Below are 23,225 nucleotides of genomic sequence, written 5' to 3' on the forward strand. Positions count from 1 at the left end.
CATGGTTGTCCTTTCCAAAACTATATAAATCATCATCACCTGATAGATTTGCAATAGAGATACCATGAAGCTGTCTCTGCAAATTATATATAAACTTTAAATATTAAATAACCAATGAGGTCCCAGATTTTCAGAGTCAAACATCTCTCAGTAAGGTTTGTGCTCAGTGAAATGCCTAACTCTTTGATCGCAACATCAGACTCTTTTCCCTTTAGGCCAGTGAAGCTGACTCTTTCATAACGATATCATGTTCCACACTCTGACACTTGTTCATTTCTCTTTCTGAGAATGTGAAGCAGGCTGGGAGGTTCCCCCTGTCTTTTCGCTTGGCTCTGTCAGAGCGACGTGGGAGAACTCAATAACCGGTCCCCTGACATGTGCAGTAATTGAAAACTATTTAGCTGTTATTTGCATACTCCAGCTTTTACCCAGAAGTGGAATTTGTTCAGTAATCATCTTGGTGTTTATTTCTAACCCGAACACACCCCCACGAATAATATGTTCAGTGATCAAGTCAGATCTTTCTTTTGCTGAATTAACTGATTTTGAGACCCATGCAGGGCCTTAGACTTTAACGGGATGTGCACAGATTTAGAAGCTTTTGTAGACTTGTGAGAAAAAGGGTCAGATCCTTGACACACACACCCAATCTCTTTGGGCTGCTGGATTAGGACAGCACAAAACAGTCCTAACTGGTTAGCTGGAGATTCTGTTGGCAAAGGTCATGTTCGACACAGGAGAAGACTTCCCCCAGCCCTGGGGACATTGAAGGGGGAATGCGGGACATTCTTCTGCCATGTGCCCTCAGGGTGCTGTTCTCCAGTGACCTGGGACTGTTACTGCTGGTGGAAATTAGCGCAGCTCTGAGGTTACTCTAAATTGCAAAGGAGACCAAACTGCCTGTAAGAACCCACAGACTTACAATTGGGGTCTGTGGGGTTTCAGGCAGGCATTGTTTCCTCATCTCCACCAGGGCCCAGAAGGGCTTGCCACCAAGAGGAACTGAGATGACCTGCAGGAAATCCCACCATAGGGGGCATGAGCGACAGCCCTCTGGGGTTTCCTGATTGGCTGGCACTTCCCACATAAATCAGGAAGCCATTTCTGGGAGTTGTCTGAGTAATGCAGACCTCTGTCATGCCTCAGACCCTGCTCACCACTCCGCACTGTGACTCACCGTGATTCCTGGTGCTCGACCTAGGCTTAGCTCCCAACCCTGATCATGGGTTACTGTGTCTGGCTTAAGACCACTGCTGACTCCTGTGAAAAAATCTGGCCCAGCCCCATCCCGGTTCTCGCTTCACATTCTCACTTTGGTAATGGACTCTGACTTTGTGGTTTGGACCTGGCTTGGCCCTGGACTGATCCCTGGCCTTTGGCCCGGATACTGAGCAGCTCACTCTGTGCCTGTGACCTGGTCCTCACACTGGCCCCCAGAAGCACAAGCATGGGGTGGGGATATGGAGGTGGCATACAGCCACCTCTGTTTCCCCCTTGGGGACTGCTGCAAGTGAAATGGGGCCAAGAAGCATGGAGAAAATATCCTGAGAAATTAGGACCGGACTTTGCAAAATAAACTGCTTGATTTGTCTTGTACACCCTGTGGCCAGCAGAAGTGCTTGGAAGTTTAGCTTGAGGAGCACTCACTAACATTTTTCTTCCCCTCCACTGGAACTTGAGCCCAAAAGTTTCAAAGCAAATAAGTGCCCTGGTTTCCGAAGTGCCGAGCACCCACAGCTCGCATTGGAAATCAGGCCGCTTTTCCGTAGGCACCTCAGAACAAATTTAACATTAGGGATAGGAGTTTGAAAATGCTGGTCTGTGTGCTTATATGAACCTCCAGCAATGGAAGATGAATTCCCAACAGAGGAGTGGAGAGAGGTTTGTGGCATCCCTAGCATTAAAATGCTCCTCATGCATTTTCACTTAAGTTGATTCAAAAGCCAGCCTAGCAATTCTGTGACTTGATCCCTCACTCCCCACGCCAGAAGCAGCTCTAACAGCAGTGACCCCTTCTGTCCAGTCTAGGAGCTGTGCTGAGGAGCTGCCTTCCAATCCTCCTCCTTAAGCATCCACTCCCCTCAATCACTAGACGCTTAGAAAGACCTGACCTCCAATTCACATCATTTTCACTTCTCTCGCTAATACAGGCAGTTTCTCTTTTAAAGCAGAGATGTAAATTCCACAGAATCCGACTGAGCTAATAAACCCCAAAGTGTAATATTGCATTTGAGAGTTGCACGGTGTATTGGATTTGCCTTTCCCATGGTGTCATTATTTCATTAAAATGCAATGACTTTGAAGCTGGGCGGAATGCATCCTAGTTAGTGGCACAACTGTGTTAATCAAGTACACCCTACATCAACCCAATCCTACATGAATCAGTAAAGAGGAGTGTGTTGACTGCATTTGTAACCCACTGGCCCGGGTGTGTTCCAGGTCCCCCTCTGTGCCTGATGTACACAGGATATGGGTCTGTTAGAGCCCCACCTGGATAGTGTTGGCTTGCACTTTACAGTACACCAGTGGGTTACACATTTCTATACCATTGCTGCTATCTTGGATTCCTGTAATTCCTCCTGCATTTCAAAGACCACAGAATTTCATCCTGTTATACTTTGGGCTCAACACAGGGGTTTTAGTACATGTTTCTAAATTGCTAAATATGTATAATGAAGTATGCAAGATGTGCAGCATGGCCAGTTAACTCTGTTCTAGAAACTTAATGTTTGTAAGCTCTTTTTCATGGATTTATAGATTTTTAAAGCCAGACAAGATGATTAGATCATCTAGTCTGGACCTCATGTATTACATAGGCCAGAGAATTTCATCTTGTTACCCCCGTGTAGAGTTGGGCATATCTCAAGTTGGGCACCCATCAACAATAGTCACACGTGTGAAGAAGTTCTTCCTTTTGTTTGTTTTAAGCCTGCTGCCTATTAATTTCATTGGGTGACCCCTGATTCTAGTGTTATGTGAAGGGGTAAAGAACACTTCCCTGTTCACTTTCTCCACTCAAGTCATGATATTATAGAGATCTATCACATCCTCCCTTAGTTGTCTCTTTTCCAAACTGAACAGTCCTGGTCTTTCTAATTTCTCCTCATACGGAAGCTGTTCCATACCCCTAATAATTTTTGTTGCTATTCTCTGTACTTTTTCCAATTCTAATATATCTTTTTTTGAGATGGGGCACCCAGAACTGCATGCAATATTCAAGATGTGGGCATACCATGGCTTTATATAGTGGCATTATGATATGTTCTGTTGTATTATCTATCCCTTTCTGAATGATTCCCAACATTCTGTTTGCTTTTTTGACTGCTGCTGCATGTTGAGTGGATGTTTTCAGAGAACTATCCACAATGACTTCAAGATCTCTTTCTTGAGTGATAACAGCTAATTTAGATCCCATCATTTTGTATATGTAGTTGGGATTATGTTTTCCAAGGTGCATTACTTTGCATTTATCAACACTGAATTTCATCTGCCATTTTGTTGCTCAGTCACCTAGTTTTGTGAGATCCTTTTGTAACTCTTCATAGTCATATTTGGATTTAACAGTCTTGGGTAATTTTGTATCATCCACTTCACTGTTTACCCTTTTTTCCATTTAAGAATATGTTGAACAGCACTGGTCCCAGTTCAGATCCCTAGGGGACACCACTATTTACCTCTCTCCTGAAAACATTTATTCCTACCCTTTGGTTCCTGTCTTTTAACCATCCATGAGAGGGCCTTCCCTCTTAGCCCATGACTGCTTACTTTGGTTAAGAGCCTTTGGTAAGGGACCTTGTCAAAGGCTTTCTGAAAGTCCAGGTACACTGTGTCTACTGGGTCACACTTGTCCACATGTTTGTTGACCCCCTCAAAGAATTGTAATAGATTTGTGAGGCATGACTTCTCTTTACAAAAGCTGTGGTGGCTCTTCCCCAACAAATCATGTTAATCTGTGTGTCTGATAATTCTGTTCTTTACTATAGTTTCAACAATTTTGTCTGGTACTGAAGTTATGCTTACTGGCCTATAATTGTCAGGATCGCCTCCGGAACCTTTTTTAAAAATTGGGTTACATTAGCTATCTTCCAGTCATCTGGTACAGAGGCTGATTTAAGCGATAGGTTATATACCATAGCTAGTAGTTCTGCAATTTCATATTTGAGTTCCTTCAGAACTCTTGGGTGAATACCATCTGGTCCTGGTTACTTAATACTGTTTAATGTATCAATTTGTTCCAAAACCTCCTCTCGACACCTCAGTCTGGGACAGTTCCTCAGATCTGTCTCCTAAAAAGAATGGCTCAGGTGTGGGAATCTCCCTCATATCCTCTGCAGTGAAGATGGATGCAAAGAATTCATTTAGCTTCTCTGCAACAGCTTGTCTGCCTTGAGTGCTTCCTTAGCACCTCGACTGTCCAGTGGCCCCCACTGACTGATTGGTATACTTCCTTCTGATTTTTTTTGCTGTTAGTTTGAGTCTTTTGCTGGTTGCTCTTCAAATTGTTTTTTGGGCTGTCTAATTACACTTTTGCACTTGACTTGCCAGAGCTTATACTCCTTCGTATTTTCCTCGGTAGGATTTGGCTTCCCATTTTTAAAGGACTCCTTTTTGCCTCTAACTGCTTCTTTGACTTTGTTGTTTAAGCATGGTGGCATTTTATTTTGGTCCTCTTACTATTCTTTTATTTGGGGTGTACATTTAATTTGACTTCTATACATTTAAATATTTGCCTTTCAATCAATGGTCCTGCTAGGCTTTGAAACTCATACTTGATTGAGGAGAATGAGACGAAAGAGGCATTGCTCAAATTTGTGCTGCTGCTCTTTTTTTACTTAAGACATTTTTTAGAAAGACTGGATTCAATGGACAGCTGCATATTTGCGTACATTGCAATGGCGATATCTGGCAACTTTAAAAATTGCAATTTTTAAAATGAAAGCTTAATATTTGCCATATATTACAGAATGGAGAAAGACTGCAAAAGGACCCTAAAATAGCATGTTTGGTACATTTTTCTCATGCCCATGACTTTCCTCATTGCCTGATGGGAGGCATGTTTTTCTGGGACACGTAAAAATTATATCATATCCATCTCTTCCATAGCACTTGTCAGCCACAGATCTCAGAGCACGTTAAAAAGGAGGTGAGTATCATTGACTCCATTTCACAGAGAGGGAAAGCAAGGCACAAGGAGATGAAGTGACTCATCTGAGCACATTAGTAGCAGAGGTGGGACTAGAACCCAACAAGTCTTTGGCCAGGGTGCTATCTCAGCAGCCACACTACCTTCTGTTAAGCCACCCCTGCAAAAATTCGCTGTCAGGATTTCCTGAGGCCTGTTAGGCTGAAAAGGGAGAAAGTACAAAGCTGTCCCAAAGAGGGTGGGGCTTTTAAAAAAATGAGAGAAAAGGTGTGGCAATAATATTCTGCAGTGTGTATGTTGTTTTATTCAACCTCATATCAATGAAAAATGACTGAGTGGAATCTCCAAAAACTTTTTTACAAGTTTACCTTTAAACTGAAGCCTGTGAAGTCTGAGCTCCAAAGGAGAACTTTTTAGCAAGTTAGGAGCAAGAGGAGCAAGAGTTATAACTGAAAACCTTTTCCATCCTTAGCAGCATTGCCAGGTCTCAGTATTTTACTGCAAATCGCATAAGTTTTGATATTTTACTTAAAACCCTAGCAACTGGAGACGTGGCTCCAAACTCAAAAAGCAAAGAAAAAGAACCAATATTTTATTAAAATCTCATTATTTTAATGCCAATCTCATGGTTTTGGGTCCTGACTCATGATTTTTGAATGTTTATCAACAGTGTCTTAATTATAGTGGTTGCTACCAGCCACTTACCTTTAGTTCTTCCAGGTCAGGCCGCTCCATGCTCACTACAGCTGCTAGCAGCTGGTCTTCCAAGCCATCTCGAGTTACAGTGAAATTGATCAGGGTGCACTGTGCCTGCATCTCAGGTTGGTAATGGGGGTTTGCTAGCTTTGTGTGGAGGATGAGATGGAAACTGGGGTTGTATTCACATTCTTTGTCTCCAATTTTAATATACCTGAAACAGAATCAACAGATGAAAACGTTCATGTGGCTTCCAAAGCTCTTTTAGCTCACTTACTAATGTCATTCATGTCTAATAGCATTTAACAGCATGACATTATATATGCTCACTATACACAGATATCAATTTAAAGTTAAGAACAGTTATGGTTAGATGGCATTTGAGACACCCTCTCATTGAGATAGTCTAGACTTTCAGGCTGTCTCCATTTGGGGGTGCTCGATCTCAAATGTAAGTCATTCCTAGTTTTGAAGCAGCCCAACAGTCTGTCATAAAAAAAAAAGTTTCAACTTGATTACTTTAAAGAGTCATAACTTTAAATCTATGGAGCCTATTTTCTTCAGACTAGGCTGGGTCCGTAAATCTCACAGAGATTTAAAAATGAAGCCAAGGCTGGAGACTGGCTGTGCTGCACTGTCTCCTGTGAAAAGTAAGATAACAGACAAAATTCCAATTTGTTTTATATATTGCATGATTTGACAAATTGGTTATGGTTTATAACGACAGGGGAGGGACAGTGCAGAAGGAATATCAGAGCACAGCAAACCTAGGAATGAATGCAACCAGCAGGAATCAGAGCAGAAGAATTCCCAGATGAACGTGGGGTATAGTGATGTTGAATGTACATTTATCTTAGGCGTGCGCTACGCAGAACTTTGTACTGGTATCAGTATTTCAGTTTGGGGTGTGTTTTTTTTTTTTACTGATACACAGGTATAGGTAAAGCCGTATAACTTGTGCGTGTAGACACAGCATCAGTAAAAAGATAAAATGTCATTACCCTTTGTATCACAGTAGTGCCAAACAGAATCTGGGCCCAACTGTGCTGGGCACTGTACATAAGAACGGCCATACTGGGTTACACCAATGGTCCATCTAGCCCAGTATCCGGTCTTCTCACAGTGGCTAGTGCCAGATGCTTCAGAGGTACCGAACACGTCAATTATTGAGTGATTCATCCCATTGTCTGCTCCCAGCTTCTGGCAGTCATGGGGTTGCATCCAGTGATGAGCTGCCAAAATCTTAACAATGGGTTCCCTCCTCACTCCACGAGGGGGTTGTTGCCCACCCCTGCCCCCCAGGACTCCTGCTCCATTCAACCCCCCAGTGTTCCTTGTTGCCCGCCCCCCCAGGACCCCTGCTCCATCCACCCCCCTCCTCTGTCTCCTGATTGCTCCCAGAACTGGGCAGGAGGGTCTCGTAGACCATCATAGTGGGTGCCCACCCCACCCCTAAGAGCCAGAGGTACCTGCCGGCGGGCAAGGTGGGGAGTCCCAGAGGTGCTTACCTGGGGCAGCTCCCAGGAAGCATCCAGCAGGTCCCTCTGGCTCCTAGGGGTGGGGGAGCAGCTGCTCCCCCACTGATCACATCAAAAGTGGTGCCTTAGGCGCCGACTCCCTGGGTGCTCTGGGGCTGGAGCACCCATGGGGAAAATTGGTGGGTGCAAAGCACCCACTGGCAGCTCCCCACCCTGTGTCTGGCTCCAGATCACCTCTGCTCCACCTCCGCCTCCTCCCCTGAAAGCACCGCCCCGCTCTGCTTCTCCGCACCCACCCCACCCCGGCTTCCCACGAATCAGCTGTTTGGCGGGAAAGCATGGAGGGGGGAGAGAGAAGCAGGCAGCGGCTTCCCGCTCAGGCCCAGGGATGCGCAGGTGAGCTGGGGCGGGGAGCGGTTCCCCTGCACGCCCCCCCCCGGTTACCTGCTGCAGCGCAGGCAGCCCTCCTCGTGCCCCCCTGCCCCAGCTCACCTCCGCCTCCCTGGGCCTGAGCAGGAAGCCAGCAGCCTGCTTCTCAGCCTGCCCCAGCTTCCCGCGCGAACAGCTGATTCGCGGGAAGCCGGGGGGGGGGGGGGGGGCACACGGAGAAGCAGAGCGGGGCGGCGCATTCAGGGGAGGAGGCAGAGCGGAGGTGAGGTGGGGCGGGGAGCTGCCGGTGGGTGCTCTGCACCCACCAAATTTTCCATTTGGGTGCTCCAGGGCTGGAGCACCCGTGGAGGTAGCGCCTAAGGTGTCACTTTTGGCTGGTTAAATTTAGAAGCCCTTTTAGAACTGGCTGTCCCTTGCGGAACAACCGGTTCTAAAAGGACTTCTAAATTTAACAACCGGTTCTAGCGAACCGGTGCGAACCGGCTCCAGCTCACCGCTGGTTGCATCCCTGATCATCTTGGTTAATAACCATTGATGCACGTAACCTCCATGAACTTGTATAATTCTTTTTTTTAATCCAGTCATACTTTTGGCCTTCACAGCACCCCCTGGCAATGAGTTCCACAGGTTGACTATGCAGTGTGTGAAGAAATACTTCCTTTTGTTTGTTTTAAACCTGCTGCCAATTAATTTAATTGGGTGACCCCTGGTTCTTGTGTTATGTGAAGGGGCAAATAACACTTCCTGATTCACTTTCTCCATACCAGTCATGACTGTATAAAGAGACCTCTATCATATCCCCCTCAAATGCCTCTTTTCCAAGGTGAACAGTCCCAGTCTTTTTAATCTCAGCTTCCCTACTCCTAATCACTTTTTCCAATTCTAATATATCTTCTTTGAGATGGGATGACCAGAACTGCATGCAGTATTCAAGGTGTGGGCGTACCATAGATTTATACAGTGGCATTATGATATCTTCAGTCTTATTATCAATCCCTTTCCTAATGGTTCCTAATTTTCTACTACCTTTTTTGATTGCTGCTGCACACTGAGCAGATGTTTTCAGAGAACTATCCACAATGATCCCAAAACCTCTTTCTTCAGTGGTAACAGCTAATTTAGATGCCATGATTTTGTATGCATACTTGGGATTACAGTTTTCCAGTGTGCATTGCTTTGCATTTATCAACACTGAATTTCATCTACCGTTTTGTTGCCCAGTCATCCAGTTTTGTGAGATCCCTTTGTATCTCTTTGCAGTCTGCTTTGGATTTTACAGTCTTGAGTAATTTTCTATCACCTGCAAATGTTGCCATCTCACTGTTCACTCCTTTTTCCAGATCATTTATAAATATGTTGAATAGGACTGGTCCCAGTATAGATGCTTTTTACCTCTCTCCATTCTGAAAAATGATGGTTTCTTCCTACCCTTTGTTTCCTATCTTTTAACCACTTACTTATCCATGAGAGGTCCTTCCCTCTTGCCCCATGATTCTTACTTTGTTGAAGAGCCTTAGGTGAGGGACCTTTTCCTTGGCCTTCTGAACGGCCAAGTACACTATATCCACTGGATCACACTTGTCCACATGTTTGCTGACCCATTCAAAATATTCTAATAAATTAGTGAGGTATGATTTCCCCAAGAAATCATGTTCATCTATGTGTCTGAAAATTCAGTTTTTTACTATAGTTTCAACTAATTTCCTAGTACTGAGGTTAAGCTTACTGGCGTGTGATTGGCAGGATCACCTCTGGCACCTTTTTAAAAAATCAGCATTACATTAGCTCTCCTCCAGTCATCTGGTACAGAGGCTGATTTAAGCAATAGGTTACATACATTCATATACATAGATACATATACGTACATATGCATAGATAGTGAGAGACAGTTCTTGCATCAAAGACCTTACAGTCTAAACAGATGGAGTGGGAGAAAGGGAGTATTATCTACAGTCACAGAAGGAGCTTGTAACATAGCCCAGAACTGACCCCAGATACGCAGAGTCCCCATCCAAAACCTTGACCACAAGACTATCCTTTCTCTTGACTTCAATGGGACATCTGTCCATGTGGATCAGCTTGCAGGATTGGTGCCTTGGTGTGGAGTTCCTGAATATGAAAGTCCCTTTTCCCCAGGATGCCCAGGAGAACCACCCAAAGACCAAGGAGCAAGCTAGACATTTGGATGGCCAATATTCCCTTTTTCAAATAGTAACTGTTATTACCTCACAGTGACTTTCTAGAACTGAGTAATATACCACTGACAAGGGAGTGTGTTAGTTTTGCCATTGTCAGAAGAGATTCTAGTTTCATGTCACATCCACTATAAGCTTGTCTCCTTTTTCAAATTTTTCTGCTCTAGCTGTCACTTTTGGTACTGAAACAGCCATCTTGGTTTTGATGCTTTACTTTCACAATAAGGACAGGTTTCACAGTAGCAGCCGTGTTAGTCTGTATTCGCAAAAAGAAAAGGAGGACTTGTGGCAAGTGAGAAAGACACACACACCCCCAAGCTTGGCAAAGGCAAGATATTAGCATAAAGAACCCATCTCTTCTCCTGCCGACACTGGAAAAAGCCAGACAGAGAGATGGCCACAGACACATATTTCATTCAGACTCTCACCTTCCTTTCTTGATTGTTTCTCGGCCAAGTAATGCTCCCAAAACTGGATCCACAGATTCCTCCAAGTTTTCAATCAAAACCACTTCACCTGCAGCAAGGGCTCGTTCCATGGTGTCCAAATACCTAGCACAGATGGTATTGGTACAATATCAGCATGTAGCACAGACTCTACTCACTGCAGCAAGGAGCATGAGCCCTGAGGGACACCAGAGAAAGCTGTGGAACACCACTGAACAATTAGAACACAACAAAAACAATGAGGGGCAGGAGTGGGGGAGTCAGTTGGCCTCCTGTAGAAAAACCAATGGGGTTTCTACTACATTTCATAGAGAGCTTGCTGACCAGGGTGTCTGTGTATCCACACAGCCTTAGATGGTTAGGCACAGGGTATGTCTACACTGCAAACACCAGGAATGGCTGCAGTGAATGGGGTAAATGGAGGTATTTGACTCTTCTCATTGCACCTCTAAATAAAGTGTTCTCCTGTGCATAACTGACACCCTGGCATGCAGCTGGAGATGGGGAAAGGAGGGACTGCATCACAGGGTAGGCAATGATGGCAGACAGTGTGGACCTTATGGGATTTTTTGTTCCCATCTAGATGTCAAGATGCCTCCTCCACTTTCATCACTTTACATTTTACTGCTTTAAACAACTAAAATGCACAATGAGCAGCCAGGAGCACCCTCCAGGGGCTCTTAAAATGCTTTCAAACCCACACCTGATCTGGCCTGTTTCCAGGGCTGGAATTCCAACCAGCCAATCACCTTGATCCCCTTTGAAACCGATGATGTTTCAGTACTGAGTGGTCAGTCTGGCCATTTGACAAGCAGCTTGCACAGCCAATGAGCAGCGGAAACAGAGTAGGTGGGAGTTCTTTCCATATACACCTTGTATACTCCTCCTTTGTCTTTAACCCTGAGTTCACTGCAAGGCCACATTAAATGGCAGAGGGAGTGGGCCTGGCAGTTTCCCTAACCCCCTGATGAATATGGCAGCTCTATTCTATTTGCTTAGGCTCTCCTACTTTCTAGGACCTGCAGAAATGAGATCTGCTCTGCCTTTGTCCCACTGTGGAATGGAGTCAGGTGGGGCAGAATATAAGGCACGTGCTAACACAACGGTAGCCTGAAATGGACTAAGTCCACAGGGTGGAGAGTTACCATCCCAAGTGCAGAAGATTGGTATCCAGGTGTGCCCACATACATCTCTTTTCTCCTCCTTTTCCATTTTAAGGAGGTTTCTACTGCAACTAGGCCAAGCATTGAACAGCCCTGCTTATATTTAAACAGAAACGAAAGCAGTAAGGGTAATCATCTTGGTAATGAAAAAAGCAGGTTAATACACAAACAACTTTGGGAGCTTTCCCAGCCACTTGAATTTGCTCCAGTAGTCCTTACGCTGAAGTTATACACATGCAGTACCTCAAGTTTGACACCGTAGCTAGCAATTAAAATACATGATTCTGTATGGTGGCTTGCATTTACCCCTTCTGCCCGATTCTGATCACTCTAAGATCTTCACCATACTTGGTTTTGATCCATTTGATCCCCTGGAGTTGGGGATCAACCATAAGGGGCCAGCGTTCACAGTTTGTGAGGATTGTGGCATTTTCCGTGGACATCCGATCAGCTGGAAGGCCTTCGTTCTGCCAGGCTGCTATATCAGCATCATCCGTCAGCATTGTCAGAGGGTCTAATGATGGAGTTACAGGGATTGGTACCTGAAAGCAAAGGAGGAATGTCCCCAAGCACATCGTTAAAAACTTGTGGAAGAAGCTGCTACATATTCCAAGGATGGGCAAGCAGAACCGAATCTAGCAATTTAGCTTAAGTGTTATTTGTTGGTGGCCTACAGTTTTACAGGATAGTTTTGATCTAGCATTAAAAGACTCACTCATTCCTGATATATAGAAAAAAACAAAGAATAATGCCTGCAGCATGCTAAGCACACCAAGTCATCACAGCTAAGCAGAGCAGGTTCAGATCACAAATTTCCATGTACAAACTCTTTGAAATGACAGTTTTGAAGAATATAATTAACATCCTCATAGGTCTGCTGTTTGTTGCAAAATGACATTGGCAGCTCTAGAAACATTTCTACAACAGGCAAGCCCCTATCTGGGCCAGCTATGTTTACCTAGGAAACCTGGACATGACAACTGATAAGCAAGCATTACTTGCTATGGGAAATGGAGATGCCATCACTTTTAGTGAAGCTATATGGATTGTCTTTTTAAATTTCCAACAGGAAGTCAGGCAGCAGGTGGGAAGTTTTAGGAGAAGTTCTGCATTAAAGCAGAGAGACAGGATGGCTTTAGGGATAATACTGGCTCTCTTATTCTAACAGAGGTCCTTGTTCAGTGTTACAGAAAGAGAAAGTTACTGACCTATAACTGGAGATTCTTCAAGATGTGTGGTCCCTCTCTGTATTCCACTGTGCATTTACTCATGTGCACCACGCATCCGGAGCCAGAGAATTTGAAAGTAGAATCCATTGGTCCGTGCATGCACTCTGGCTCACCTTGTGTCTCTGACCAAGATGATAAAGCGCAGGATGAACTGACTATCTCTCCAGTTCCTTCTCTACTGCAAACCAGAAAAGATCTGAAGCAGAGGGAAAGAGAGGTGGATAGTGGAATACAGAAATACAGATATGGACCACACATCTCAAAGAACCTCTACTTACAGGTTAGTAACTTCCTCTTCTTCTTCAAGTGATGGTCCCTATTGTATTCCACTGTGGATGTCTGACAAGCAGTACTTAAGCAGGAGGAGGATGTAGATGGTAGAGCTTAGCAGAGGACCGCTATCCCAAAGGAGGAATCATCAGAGGAGTCCTGCACCAGGGCATAACGTCTCGCAAACATGTGAACCGAGCCCCACGTGGCCACTTTACAGATACCAAGGATACTTACTTCCTGAAGTGATGCCAAAGTTATTACTTGTGCTCTTGTCGAATGAGCTCTTAACCCATGGTGGCTGGGGGAAGGTTCAATAGCTGGTAGCAGAATAGAATGCAGCCAGAGATCTGTTTGTAGATTCTCTGGATGGAGATGGCACACCCCCTGATTCTTTCTGCTATAGAGATGAATAGTCTCCGGGACTTCCTAATTGGCTTTGTTCTTTGCAGGGAAAAGGCCAAGGCGCACTGAACATCGAGGGAATGGAGTCTTTGTTCCTCTGTGAAAGTGTGCAGTTTTGGAAAGAACTTAGGGAAGTGAATCAATTGGTTAAGGTGAAATTCTGAAACTACTTTTGGGGTGAATTTGGGTTGTAGATGCAAAGGAACCTTATCCTTCTGGAATAAAATATAAGGAGGATTCATCATCATTTCTCCAAGCTTGACAGACCTTCTAGCTGAGGTAATGGCTACGAGGAAAGCACCCTTCATGGAAAGGAGAAACATGGAGCAAGAAACTAAAGGTTCAAAGGGGGGTCTTGTGAGTGTTGAGAACAAAGTTCAGGTCTCCCTGGAGAGTACACTTCTGAATAGGCAGGAAGGGTCTGATTAGGCCTTTCCAGTATCTGGTAGTCAGTGAATGTGTGAAGACCAAGTAGCCCTGAGAAGATGGATGGTATGCACTGCTTTTTGCAAAGTGCACTTGCAAGGAATTGATGGACAGACCTAATGTCTTCAGACAGAAGATATGATCCAAGATGAGAGGAGTATCTGCATTTTCTGGGAGAATGCTCCTTTGACGAGCCCAAGAAGAAAGCACCTCTATTTAGCTAAGTAACATCTTCTAGTAGAGTCCTTCCTACTATTAGAAAGGATTCCTCACAGGCTGTGGAGCATGAACATTCTAAGGATGCTGCCCATCGAAATACCAAGCCCTGAGGTGTAGTTCATATGGCTCAAGGGGCTTGACCTTGTCATTCCACTGGGTCAGGAGCTCAAGAAACACTGGAAGGATGATAGGTAGTCAGGATGACATGCGTAGGAGGTTGGGAAATCAAAAATGTCTGGGCCAATAGGGGGACATCAGGATGACATGTACCTGTGCGGCTGGATGTTGCGTAGAACTCATGGCAGGAGCAGTAGAGGAGGGAAGGCATAGTTTGAATTAGTTCAACCAAGGAAGAAGTAGAGGGTCACTCTGGGAGTGGTAATATGGTCCAGTCCAATGAGGGAAGGAGAAAAGGGATGCCCACACATGCCTGATGAGGATTTGTGCACCATAGGAGGGAAGACACTGCCTTGGCTGGAACTGTTACCATGGCGATCATGGGATGGCAGTTTGGAAAGTAAACTGTTGCCTTCAAACATAGCTGCAGTCAAAGGTGGAGCCGTACAAACAGGGTGATTTAAGTGCATGAGGCCATATGATCTAAGTGAGACTGACATGTCTTGACTGGTACTCAAGGGTTTTCTGTGATCTGAGTTATTATTGCTCATGGTCTCGAACCTGTCCTTGGGCAAGTATGCTCTTGTGGAGATAGAACTGAAGGTGGCCCCAATTAAGTCCAGAGATTATGTGGGGGTAAGAATAGATTTTTTGGTGTTTGTGCTGACTCCTAGTGAGGAGAGCAGGTGCAGCATTACAGAAGTTGACACACAGGCTTCCTGGCAGGACTTGGCGACAAGAAGCCAGTCATTGAGATAGGGGAAGACCATGAGACTGTAACATCTGACATGAGCTACTACTACCAAGAATACCTTGGTAAAGTCTCCAGGGGGTGGTTGCTATGCTGAAAGGGATAACTCTGTACTGAAAATGGCCGGAGCCCACCATGTATCAGAGGAAGAGTCTGTGAGCGGGATGAATGCCTACATGAAAGTCCTTCAGATCCAGGGCTGTAAACCACATGCCCTTTTCTGAAGATGAGATTATAGATGGCAAAATGACCATGCAACACTTGAGTTTGTGAATGAAATGGTTGAGATGGTGGAGACAGAGGTTTCTATCCACGCTTCTTTTTGAGGACCAGGAAGAAAGTCAAATAAAACCCACTCCCTTGGTATTGAAGACACACATGTTCTAGCGCTCCTCGCTCTAACAGGGAGTCCACCTCTTGTTTGAGAATACTCTCATGAGAGCTATCCCCGAAGCGGGGTGTGGAGTGGGATTTTGGGGGAGGTGGGCATGCAAACTCTATCATATAACCAGAGTGGATGAAGTTCAGTGTCTACCTGTCTGTTGTTATTGCACTCCAGGTGTTGAAAAATAGCGCTAGATGACCCCCAAATGGTGTGTGGAGGTTGGGAGTGTTGAGCTTGGTGGTTCTCAGCTCTCAAGTGGGAGCTGAGATTGAGACAGAGCCTGTTGCCGAGGGTGTGGGGAAGCAGCTCTTGTGAACCCTCTGCATCTTGTGTGGTGGTTCATAGGGCCTCTGGTGGAAAATCTTCCTCTTCAGGGGAGGCATATATATCTCCAGGGAGCAGATGGTAGCCCTAGATTCCTTCAATGTTTGGAGGGACTTGTCTGTCTTTTGGTTGAAGAGCTGTGGTTCATTAAAGGGGAGATCCTCAATGGTATACCATAGGACCACCCTAGGTAACTCTGACGCATGGAGCCATGACTCCCTGCACATAACAATGGTAGTAGCCATAGGTCTAGAGGAGGTATCAGTGGCACTGACTGTGGACTGGCAAGTAGGATTGGCTATCAGTTTGCCTTCATCTATCAGAGCTTGGAAAAGAGCTCTGTCTGGTTGAGGAAGGCGGTCAGAAAATTCTGCAAACCTGGCACAGTTCAGGAAGTCGTATTTAGCCATTACATAAGAACAACCATGCTGGGTCAGACCAAAGATACATCTAGCCCAGTATCCTGTCTTCCGACAGTGGCCAATGCCAGGTGCTTTAGAGGGAACGAACAGAACAGGTAATCATCAAGTGATTCATCCCCTGTTGCCCATTCCTAGCTTCTGGTAAACAGAGGGTAGGAACACCATTAGTGCCTGGTAACTGGCTATCCTGAACTGTAGGCTAGATGATGAAACAACATTTCCCCCCAGTAGATCCAATGGTTCGCCCTCTTTATCCATAGAAGTAGACCAGGGGTGTTGCTGCTTAGCCCTTTCAGAAGCAGCCTGGACCACAAGGGAGCAGGATGAGAGAACAAAAATTCCGCTTCTTTGGCCAGCACATAACAATTCTTCCAATTCTGTGGAAGCACAGGTGGCAGGGGTGTGCCAAAAAGTCCTACCTAGCTCCACTTTGGCTTCATTAATGGGGAGTGTTATTCTGTTGGATCTGGAGGAGTGGAGAATGTTTTGGAGTTCATGATGGAAATCCTGGACCACTTCAAGAGGAATCTGTAGTTTTCCAGTGAAGAAGATCTCTGCAAAGAAGATCCTGGAATTGTTTGAAGTCATTGGAGTGGAGGGGGAGGGGGTGGAGAAGGAGACATTTTGGGGGGGGGCGCGAGGTGTCAGTGCTTCATCTGGAGATGAAAACAGTTGTTTTACCTGTTCCAGCAGAACAGCCAGATCTGGTGCACAATGCTCCTCTTCCTCTGTAGGATCCAAGGGCAGATCTGAGTGTCCCCATAGAGAGGTGGCAAGGGGTGACTCCCTGGCAGATTGGCCCAACTCTGCAGGATGGCACTGGTTCCAAGGCCCCAAATAGGCCAGTAGGAGGGGTCAATAGGGAGTCATGGAGGCCCCCATGGCATAAGGTACCTGCAGCTCCTAGTTAGATGAGGCAAAGGGCGGTCCCAAATTGGCGCAAGTCTTTTGGGTAGCGGAGGATATGGGGGGTGGGGGGAAAAGGTTCATTGGGTGGCTCGGAATCTCCCGTTAAAGAGAAGACCAATTCCAGTTCCACTAGCAATATTGTCGGTGCTGCTGGCGCAGAGTTGCATTCTGTGTATCGGATGGGTGACAAACTCCTTCCAGTGGTCAACTCCCTTAATTATGTCATTTCCTCTTTGGAGACAGAAGGACTTAATGGAGGAGGGGATTCCAGATCTGGGAGAGCAAAAATGTCCTCTGGCACAGCAATGGATTCAGATCTCTATGATTCAAGAGGGAGTCTACTTGTCTGAGCTGCTGGAGCCGGAGGAGATTGTGTCACTGCTGCGAAAGATGATCACACGGATAGACAAAGCTGATGATGATCAATCTTCATCAGTGCTGTTTTGGAAATGCTGAGGATGATGGTATCAATGGATCATAATCCCGTATAGATGTATCCTAATGCTTGTGGGCTTTCATTTTGTGCCTTTGGGACATAAGAACATAAGAACGGCCATACTGGGTCAGACCAAAGGTCCATCTAGCCCAGTATCCTGTTTTCCAACAGTCGCCAATCTCAGGTGCCACAGAGGGAGTGAACAGAACAGGTAATTATCAAGTGATCCACCTCGTCACCCATTCCCAGCTTCTGGCAAACAGAGGCTAGGGACACTATCCCTGCCCATCCTGGCTAATAGCCATTGATGGACCAATCCTCCATGAATTTATCTACACTTGGGACATACTGACTCCTCATGGGCCAAGCTAATGGGTTTGCTCAGAGCTGAATCCAACTTTTGGAAGTGGAATTAGAGGAAGACTTAGTCTCATACTTATGAGAGTGCTTCCTGGATTTCCGACAAGATCCTGCCAGGGGTTCTGTGGGAATAGACACTGGCACACCAAAGTCAGACTTCGCACCAGAAGCAGACTCCTTGCTGAATCAGACTGATGTACAGAGGATATTCCCTAGCCTGGATCTGTTTGAGGCCTCACGGCCTTCTCCACAAGGTGCTTCCAGAGACCAAGTTCCCACCCTTCCAGGGTATGGCTGGGGAATGACTGGCAGATACTGCACCTCGCCCTGATGTGGGCTTGCCCAACGGAGTCCAGGCAGTACTGGTGGCTATCGCTGACTGAGAAGGATCACTGGCAGGAAACGCAGAGTTTAAAACCCAGAGTCCCGGGCATAGTCCAGTACCCGAACGGTATGTGGGGAGGTGAGTTGTTTTCCCAAAGAGACTAAATCTAAACACTAAGAGATCTATAAAACACTAAACTGTAATAAATGTACAAGCTGTTAAAACATTTACAAAGCTAAATGTAAATCTTATCTTGTAGGATGAAGATGAAGTTAGTTCCGCCCTGGACCACATGGTGGTGAGAATGAACTGGAGAGATGGTCGGTCCCCCCAGCCCTCTATCCCCTCGGTCAGAGGCACAAAGAGAGCCAGCAAGCATGAGCAGACCAACAGACACTACTTTCAAATTTTCCATCCCCAGGCACATGATGTGGATGTGAAAACTCACAGTGAAAGATGGACCATCTCTCAAAGAAGAAGGGATGTATCATGATTTTTTGCTATCATCACTTGGCACCTGTTGCTTTCTCAAACTTTCAGGTATGGGGATCACTCAGCTCAGTTTGTGCTATATTAAAAAGCCTCTAAGCATTTCACCTCTGCGTGTAATGTTCACTAAGTTACTGCTGCACAAAGGCTCAACTCTGCAAGTTGCTAAACACTCTGGTTCCGATCCAATACAGCACAAGTGGCTCCACTGAAAACACTTTGTGACAAAGCCACCAATTATGTCTGACTTGCTCCTGCCTGCATCAGGTTACTGACGGGGTGACGCGGGCAAAACACGTTGGGAAGCCAGTCCACCTGAACCATGAAGTGAAGGCAGGACTTCTGACACATCAGGGCAGCCCCAAATCCAGACAAACTGAAGGGCCCTTACACATTTCCCCGTGACACACACATAGAAACATGCAGCCAAGTATTCATGAAGCCAGCATCAACTTCATCAAATGAAAGCAGGTTCCCATTCTCCATGCACAAGAATATGGAGCTCTCATGCCCACCTGCCAGCCTAGAATAGGGCTAGACCTCTGGATCTGCCCCACACTCATGTGGCCCAGTCTCTTGCTACCTTCCTCCCTCCAGTCTGTTTTCCCTTTGGGAGCCTCTCTCTTCTTCATGGCCAAAATTCTACACGGCTAACACGGATGCCACCTCCAGAGCAGCCTCAGCTCCCAGTGGCTCAGTGCATGCTGCAGATACGCTGCACCTCTGAAAACCAGTCACTTTTATAACTCAGTTACTAGGAGGGAATGGGAGTAACAGCCCCATTGAGAAGGAACACAGATTACTGCCCCCGCCCAGAGCAAGGTGAGACCAGGGACCAGACGGTGAGCTCCAGAATCACCATCTGGTTACTGGTGTGCATGTAGGGCAGCACAACTGTGTATTGCCTCTTACTCAGACCTGTGGCAAATACTCAATGGAAGCCATTGTTCATCAACGATTTCTTGGGCATCAAATAGTATGCTCCTGTAAGAGACAGGGACAATGGTTATCCGAAGTAGTCAGTGCTTACTTTTAGTTGGCGCAAGTATGGCCTCCAGACTCCATACATCAGGTCTTGTCTGTATTTCTTCGTAAAGTAACCCAGGTAGGAGACGAAGGCTGTGATTAGTAAGACATCTCCACACAATGTGCTCTCCTGCCCTTTGAAGTCTTTCACAGCCTCTGCCCATCTCACGTTTTCAGAGGCGAGTCCCCCAACCTAAAATTCCAACATAAAGTTAACCTTTAGATGGACTCCTCAAGCATTTTTTTGCTGCACAAGCAGTTTAACACATCTTTCAGAGTAACAGCCATGTTATTCTGTATTCGCAAAAATAGATAAGCTATTACGAACTGGAGAGTGGGTTTGCAGGAGGGACCGGGGGGGGGGGGGGGGAGGAGGAAGGACCTGGATTTGTGCTGGAAATGGCCCACCTTGATTATCATACACATTGTAAGGAGAGTGATCACTTTAGATAAGCTATTACCAGCAGGAGAGTAGGGTGGGGGGAGAGAAAACCTTTTGTAGTGATAAACACCCATTTTTTCATGGTTTGTGTGTATAAAAACATCTTATGTATTTTCCACAGTATGCATCCGATGAAGTGAGCTATAGCTCACGAAAGCTTATGCTCAAATAAATTGGTTAGTCTCTAAGGTGCCACAAGTACTCCTTTTCTTTTAACACATCTGGTCACTCTTTGACTTCAAATAACATTTGATGTGCTTTTAAAACCAAAGATGGAAAGATTTGTTAGGCAGTTTGCCCATTCCTCCCCATCCACTAAAAGACCACCCCCTAGGATACATCCCTAGGACATTTGCCAGTCTAGCTGTACATGACCCAAGAAAAGGGTCCACCACTTTGTTGGCAAGAATATTCCTCACTCTATAAGGAACTTTTACCGAGTACACTGCCAAAAATGTTCATTTTCACAGTTTCATCCGTTCACTCCTAGTTACACCCCCTTGGACCACACTCAGAAATTCCTCTCCCTCCTTGAGATTTAGATCCTTCAGTTATTTCAGACAGTTATTATTACCCCAATTCATGCCTCATTTGGCCAAGATATACTCAGGGTTATTTTAATTGCCTCTAATTTCTAATCTTCATAATCCACTTGGTCTTTGTCTTGCTCTTTGATAAGACCTCAGTCCTGAAAACACTTAACTTTAAACCCATCACTAGTCCACTGAAGCAAATCTCTGCATGTGTCGCTGGTTTTAGATGGCTGAGGAATGTACATGCACTTGAGCTATGATCTCACCAGTCTCGGAGAAAAGGACTAGCATGAGCAGGATGTCTCCATCCATCAGCAGTGTTTCCAACTCCTGTGGCTTTATTACAAGACTCGTGAAATTTGGTGCTTTTCTTAAAGCTCCAGCTCCTTGCATGATTAAAAGAAAATCTCAGCTTCCATTTTTTTTAAGTAAGGTTTTTACCCTTCCTGTCATGGAGAAAAGCTGGAAAACCTGAACTGAATGTGCACAGGGCTGTCCCTAGATATTCTGGGGCCCTACCCAGCCCCCCCACAGGGCAGGTTGTGGGGGGACCCAGACCTCTGCAGGGGCTGGCTTGGGGGGCAAGGAGGAACCACCTCCCAGCACTCAACGGCAGTGCGGCTGCGGCCTGGACGCTGCATTTCCTGCCACCGGTGAGTGCAGGCCTGGCCCTGCTGTCAAGAGAAGGAGGCGGGTGGTGGTGGTCAGGGACTCTCTCCTCTGGGGGACTGAGTCATCTATCTGCTGCCTTGACCGGGAAAACCGAGAAGTCTGCTTTTTGCCGGGGGCTAAGATTCGCGATGTGACGGAGAGACTGCTGAGACTCATCAAGCCCTCGGATCGAAACCCCTTCCTGCTTCTCCACGTGGGCACCAATGATACTGCCAAGAATGACCTTGAGCGGATCACTGTGGACTACGTGGCTCTGGGAAGAAGGATAAAGGAGTTTGAGGCGCAAGTTGTGTTCTCGTCCATCCTCCCCGTGGAAGGAAAAGGCCTGGGTAGGGACCGTCGAATCGTGGAAGTCAACGAATGGCTACGCAGGTGGTGTCGGAGAGAAGGCTTTGGACTCTTTGACCATAGGATGGTGTTCCACGAAGGAGGAGTGCTGGGCAGAGACGGGCTCCACCTTACGAAGAGAGGGAAGGGCATCTTTGCAAGCAGGCTGGCTAACCTGGTGAGGAGGGCTTTAAACTAGGTTCACCGGGGGAAGGAGACCAAAGCCCTGAGGTAAGTGGGAAAGTGGGATACCGGGAGGAAGCAAAGACAGGAATGTCTGTGAGGGGAGGGCTCCTGCCTCATACTGAGAATGAGGGGCGATCAGCAGGTTATCTCAAGTGCTTATATACGAATGCACAAAGCCTTGGAAACAAGCAGGGAGAACTGGAGGTCCTGGTGATGTCAAGGAATTATGACGTGATTGGAATAACAGAGACTTGGTGGGATAACTCACATGACTGGAGTACTGTCATGGATGGTTATAAACTGTTCAGGAAGGACAGACAGGGCAGAAAAGGTGGGGGAGTAGCACTGTATGTAAGGGAGCAGTATGACTGCTCAGAGCTCCGGTACAAAACTGCAGAAAAACCTGAGTGTCTCTGGATTAAGTTTAGAAGTGGGAGCAACAAGAGTGATGTAGTGGTGGGAGTCTGCTATAGACCACCGGACCAGGGGGATGAGGTGGATGAGGCTTTCTTCCAGCAGCTCGCAGAAGCTACTAGATCGCATGCCCTGGTTCTCATGGGTGACTTTAATTTTCCTGATATCTGCTGGGAGAGCAATACAGCAGTGCATAGACAATCCAGGAAGTTTTTGGAAAGCGTAGGGGACAATTTCCTGGTGCAAGTGCTAGAGGAGCCAACTAGGGGGGGAGCTTTTCTTGACCTGCTGCTCACAAACCGGGAAGAATTAGTGGGGGAAGCAAAAGTGGATGGGAATCTGGGAGGCAGTGACCATGAGTTGGTTGAGTTCAGGATCCTGACACAGGGAAGAAAGGTAAGCAGCAGGATACGGACCCTGGACTTCAGGAAAGCAGACTTCAACTCCCTCAGGGAACAGATGGGTAGGATCCCCTGGGGGACTAACATGGGGGGAAAGGAGTCCAGGAGAGCTGGCTGTATTTCATGGAATCCCTGTTGAGGTTACAGGGACAAACCATCCCAATGTGTCGAAAGAATAGTAAATATGGCAGGCGACCAGCTTGGCTTAACGGTGAAATCCTAGCGGATCTTAAACATAAAAAAGAAGCTTACAAGAAGTGGAAGGTTGGACATATGACCAGGGAAGAGTATAAAAATATTGCTCGGGCATGTAGGAATGAAATCAGGAGGGCCAAATCGCACCTGGAGCTGCAGCTAGCGAGAGATGTCAAGAGTAACAAGAAGGGTTTCTTCAGGTATGCTGGCAACAAGAAGAAAGCCAAGGAAAGTATGTGCCCCTTTATGAATGAGGGAGGCAACCTAGTGACAGAGGATGTGGAAAAAGCTAATGTACTCAATGCTTTTTTTGCCTCTGTCTTCACGAACAAGGTCAGCTCCCAGACTGCTGCGCTGGGCTTCACAACATGGGGAATAGCCAGCCAGCCCTCTGTGGAGAAAGAGGTGGTTCAGGACTATTTAGAAAAGCTGGACGTGCACAAGTCCATGG

The 23,225-nt window shown here is 46.1% G+C and overlaps 1 protein-coding gene across 11 annotated transcripts in view; it reads right to left on the reverse strand.

Moving 5' to 3' along the window:
- DNAH9 (dynein axonemal heavy chain 9) overlaps nucleotides 1-23,225 on the reverse strand; it is a 399,480-nt gene that overhangs the window by 141,823 nt on the left and 234,432 nt on the right. For 10 of the 11 annotated variants that reach the window (XM_073310874.1, XM_073310873.1, XM_073310875.1 and 7 more), the window contains 4 exons: nucleotides 19,609-19,797; nucleotides 11,818-12,053; nucleotides 10,331-10,453; nucleotides 5,849-6,053 (listed from right to left, as the gene is read on the reverse strand). In XM_073310874.1, the coding sequence (XP_073166975.1) occupies nucleotides 5,849-6,053; nucleotides 10,331-10,453; nucleotides 11,818-12,053; nucleotides 19,609-19,797 (753 nt within the window). Of the gene's footprint in view, nucleotides 1-5,848; nucleotides 6,054-10,330; nucleotides 10,454-11,817; nucleotides 12,054-19,608; nucleotides 19,798-23,225 lie in introns of those variants that run through there. The other variant, XM_073310883.1, reaches the window with a different exon arrangement.

Source organism: Lepidochelys kempii, chromosome 14, assembly GCF_965140265.1.
Source record: "Lepidochelys kempii isolate rLepKem1 chromosome 14, rLepKem1.hap2, whole genome shotgun sequence".
NCBI classification, from domain to species: domain Eukaryota; kingdom Metazoa; phylum Chordata; order Testudines; family Cheloniidae; genus Lepidochelys; species Lepidochelys kempii.